At 35.1% G+C, this 3,127-nt stretch overlaps 1 protein-coding gene across 1 annotated transcript; it reads right to left on the minus strand.

The window, feature by feature from the left end:
• Positions 1–1,330: 1,330 nt before the first annotated feature.
• On the minus strand, positions 1,331–2,875 carry LOC130221611 (GTPase IMAP family member 9-like). Its single transcript, XM_056454499.1, has 2 exons — positions 2,793–2,875; positions 1,331–2,022 (listed from the first exon to the last, which is right to left on the minus strand). The coding sequence occupies exons 1-2, from the start codon at positions 2,809–2,811 to the stop codon at positions 1,331–1,333; spliced, it is 711 nt and encodes a 236-aa protein (XP_056310474.1). The 5' UTR covers positions 2,812–2,875.
• Between the last annotated feature and the right edge of the window lie 252 nt (positions 2,876–3,127).

Below are 3,127 nucleotides of genomic sequence, written 5' to 3' on the forward strand. Positions count from 1 at the left end.
ACACAAAGTTCAGTCTTGCATCTTTTCTTTAAGTTCAGACTTCGCAAATTTGATTTTGAAAACAACATAACATAGCATCACTACCTCCTTTCATTTTCATTCAAAAATTTGAAACATACCATCTCTTTCACTGAATATCAGTTTTAATAATAAAAAATGGCCATTATGAAAGTCAAATTTACAATAAGTTCATACAGTATAACAGTCAGTCAAATGTGCGGAATCAGTGCACATGGTCACATAATTTAAATATTAACTTATCTTTGTGCTCATCCAAAACACATTACCTGAGAACAAGTAATAGATTCAAAAGACCAAAGAGTTGTTAGATAGAGACAAGATGAATTAAATATGTTTAAAAACTATAGTCAGATGAGATCCAGTGGTAGATCCTTGATGAACTGTCCGACGTGCACTGCTCTCACCTGGGGAGGTGTGCTCAAAGCCCCTGCTGACTGCCTGCAGCCCATGCTAGAGTGTGTGTGGTCACGTGATGTGCTTATTTAGCAGTGTAGTGTGGATTTTTTTCAGAAATGCTAGATGAAACGCCAGTGTGGACGTGAATCGTTTTCGTTCTAAAACGACATTTTAAAACTAAAATGTATTAGTGTAAACGGGGCCTCACACTGAAGCACACATGCAGACCTGAACAGCACTGAGAACACAGCTAGTGCTGTTTTTTTCTGTTGTTATGGTGATGCATAAGCGTCTGTAGCTCCGCCCTCTTCTGAAAAGAGCACAATCTTATTTGCATTTAAAGCGACAGTCACCAAAATGCCACAATTAGGATCAAAGCCTGAAAGGGTCAGTTTCAGAGAGTTAGAGAACATTCTCTGTGCTGTATCTTGAGCTGAAACTTCACTACATCTAAGCACATCAGATGGCTATTAATAGTGCTTCTGTAGTGCCATCTGGTACACAATTATAATATTAATCATGCAGTTATACCAGTTATGTTCACCCCTGATTATAACACTTAGTAGCTAATAAAAACACATGCATCAGTTTAAAACGTTCATGTATTTATTTTCTAAATTAATCCCTTCATTTATTTCAATCAAAAATCAATTTTAAAAAACAAAATTAAACAAAAAAGAATACAAAAATGGCTAAGACGATAATAATAACACACTAAACCTTACTATCCTCCCCTCCTATTGTAATAAATGTAAATGAGCGAAAGCTACCACAACTCTCTTAAGCTATAGTATAGTATATATTAAAGTTTTTGCGCACTGTTCTGGTTTAATGTTGTTGTAATAAATGTTTAATACCTAAAGCCCTGAAATAAAAATCTACAGTCTACTTGTGAAAATGTTTGGTTTCCATTTTAGTTACTGACATTCTTCACTACTACTACTACAGCTGCTGCCCCTATCCCACATCCTAATATAATTCCAGCAGTTTTCCACCAGTTGAGCTTCCCCTGGGCCTCATTAAACATCTCAGTAGTGAAGTGCTTCCCTCCGTTTTTATTCACCAACTCATCCATCATTTCCAGCAGCTCATCTACTTGATGTTCATTTGTTTTGTCTTCATTGTTGAATGTGTGATATCTGCTACCGCAGGTCATAACAAACTGGCGCATTTCTGAACTCTCTTCTATATGATCTTTCAGGCTTTGGTTCAGCGAATCAACATGAGTGAAGAGAATAATGGTGTAACGTGCACTTTCTTCTCCAAAGTTGTCTTGAATCCATTGGACTGTGTTCATAACTTCCTCTGTCAGCCTCACATCTGCTCTGATGACCAGCAGAAACACATGAGGACCCGGAGCAGACAGATTCATACACTTCTTTATTTCAGCCTTCACTTCACTTTGTTTTGCGGATGTGTCTTGGAGACCTGGAGTGTCGATAACCGAGACCATCCGGCTTCCTTTTCTTGCCATTTTTTTCTCAGATATTGTAGTAACTGACACAGGACACATGTCCTCTTTGAACACATTTTTGCCCAGGATGGTGTTTCCAGTTGCACTCTTTCCAGCTCCAGTCATCCCTAACATGACAATCCTCAGATCTCCTACAATAAGAGACACAAAGAGCAAACAAACGCTCAAAGCTTTTAAAATGTATGACAAAAAATGGGATATATTTACGTCAATAAAAAAATAAAATATACAATAAATAAAAAAAAAATGAGGGGGAAAAAGAATCAAAAACAGACAACATCTCTAATATTAATTATGATAATTACAATCATAAATATTGTATAATATTTAAAATGAGGCAAATTTAGTGGATCCCTTAATCATTCCTTTGTGGAGGATGGTTTACACATTTTGCAACCATGTTTTACAGCCAGCTTCTTATGTTGTCCTCTAGGAGTATGGAGTATACAGCGTAGGGTTGATTAAATAATTATGTAAAAATGTTATTTCTCTTTCTTTAACTTGTATTTTTGTGAATTGTGGCGATGTTACATAGGTTTTTAAACATTCTATAGTTTTTTTATAATGTACAAATCTTATTTTCTATTGCCATACCCCCACCCTACACCGAACAATAGGCTACCCCTTTACAGGAAAATGTTTGCAGGTTTTTACTTTCTGACGAATAAAAAAACCTCATTGCATATGATTAATAAACCTTTTAAAAAGCAGTGTGCTCATAATTAACCATCTCCTTATGAAATTATTGAATATTGAGTATATTATGCTCCCCGCTTCCTTCTTTTAAAGCCAAGTTGAGTCTTTAATGTCATTGTGTATTTAAGTGAACACATTAGCGTTTCCAAAATGAGATGAATTTTCTTATGGATTAATTACAGTGGATGAAATAGACTTTACTGACCTGTAATTTTTGGTGCCATTTTGGAAATCTTCTTTACTTCCAGTGCTTTCTTTTTTTCTCTTTTTGTATGCGTTTTTTATGATAAGTATCCTAAAAAATCGAATTCGATGCGTATAAACGAATCTTTTGCGAAAAAAATGACAAAAGAATTCAAAATGTTTTATATTAGAGAAGTCAAGATGATTTTTTTTGTCTTCTCTTTGCCTAAAAAAAAAAAGAAAAAGAAAGAGGAAATATTTGGTCCATCCCATTCTTAGAAGCAGATCCACCTCCGTATCAGAGCTGCGGAATTATCCCAATTTATTTTTATTCTACATAGCGCAGCATGTTTATTT

The sequence above is a fragment of the Danio aesculapii genome, chromosome 1, assembly GCF_903798145.1.
Source record: "Danio aesculapii chromosome 1, fDanAes4.1, whole genome shotgun sequence".
Taxonomy (NCBI): domain Eukaryota; kingdom Metazoa; phylum Chordata; class Actinopteri; order Cypriniformes; family Danionidae; genus Danio; species Danio aesculapii.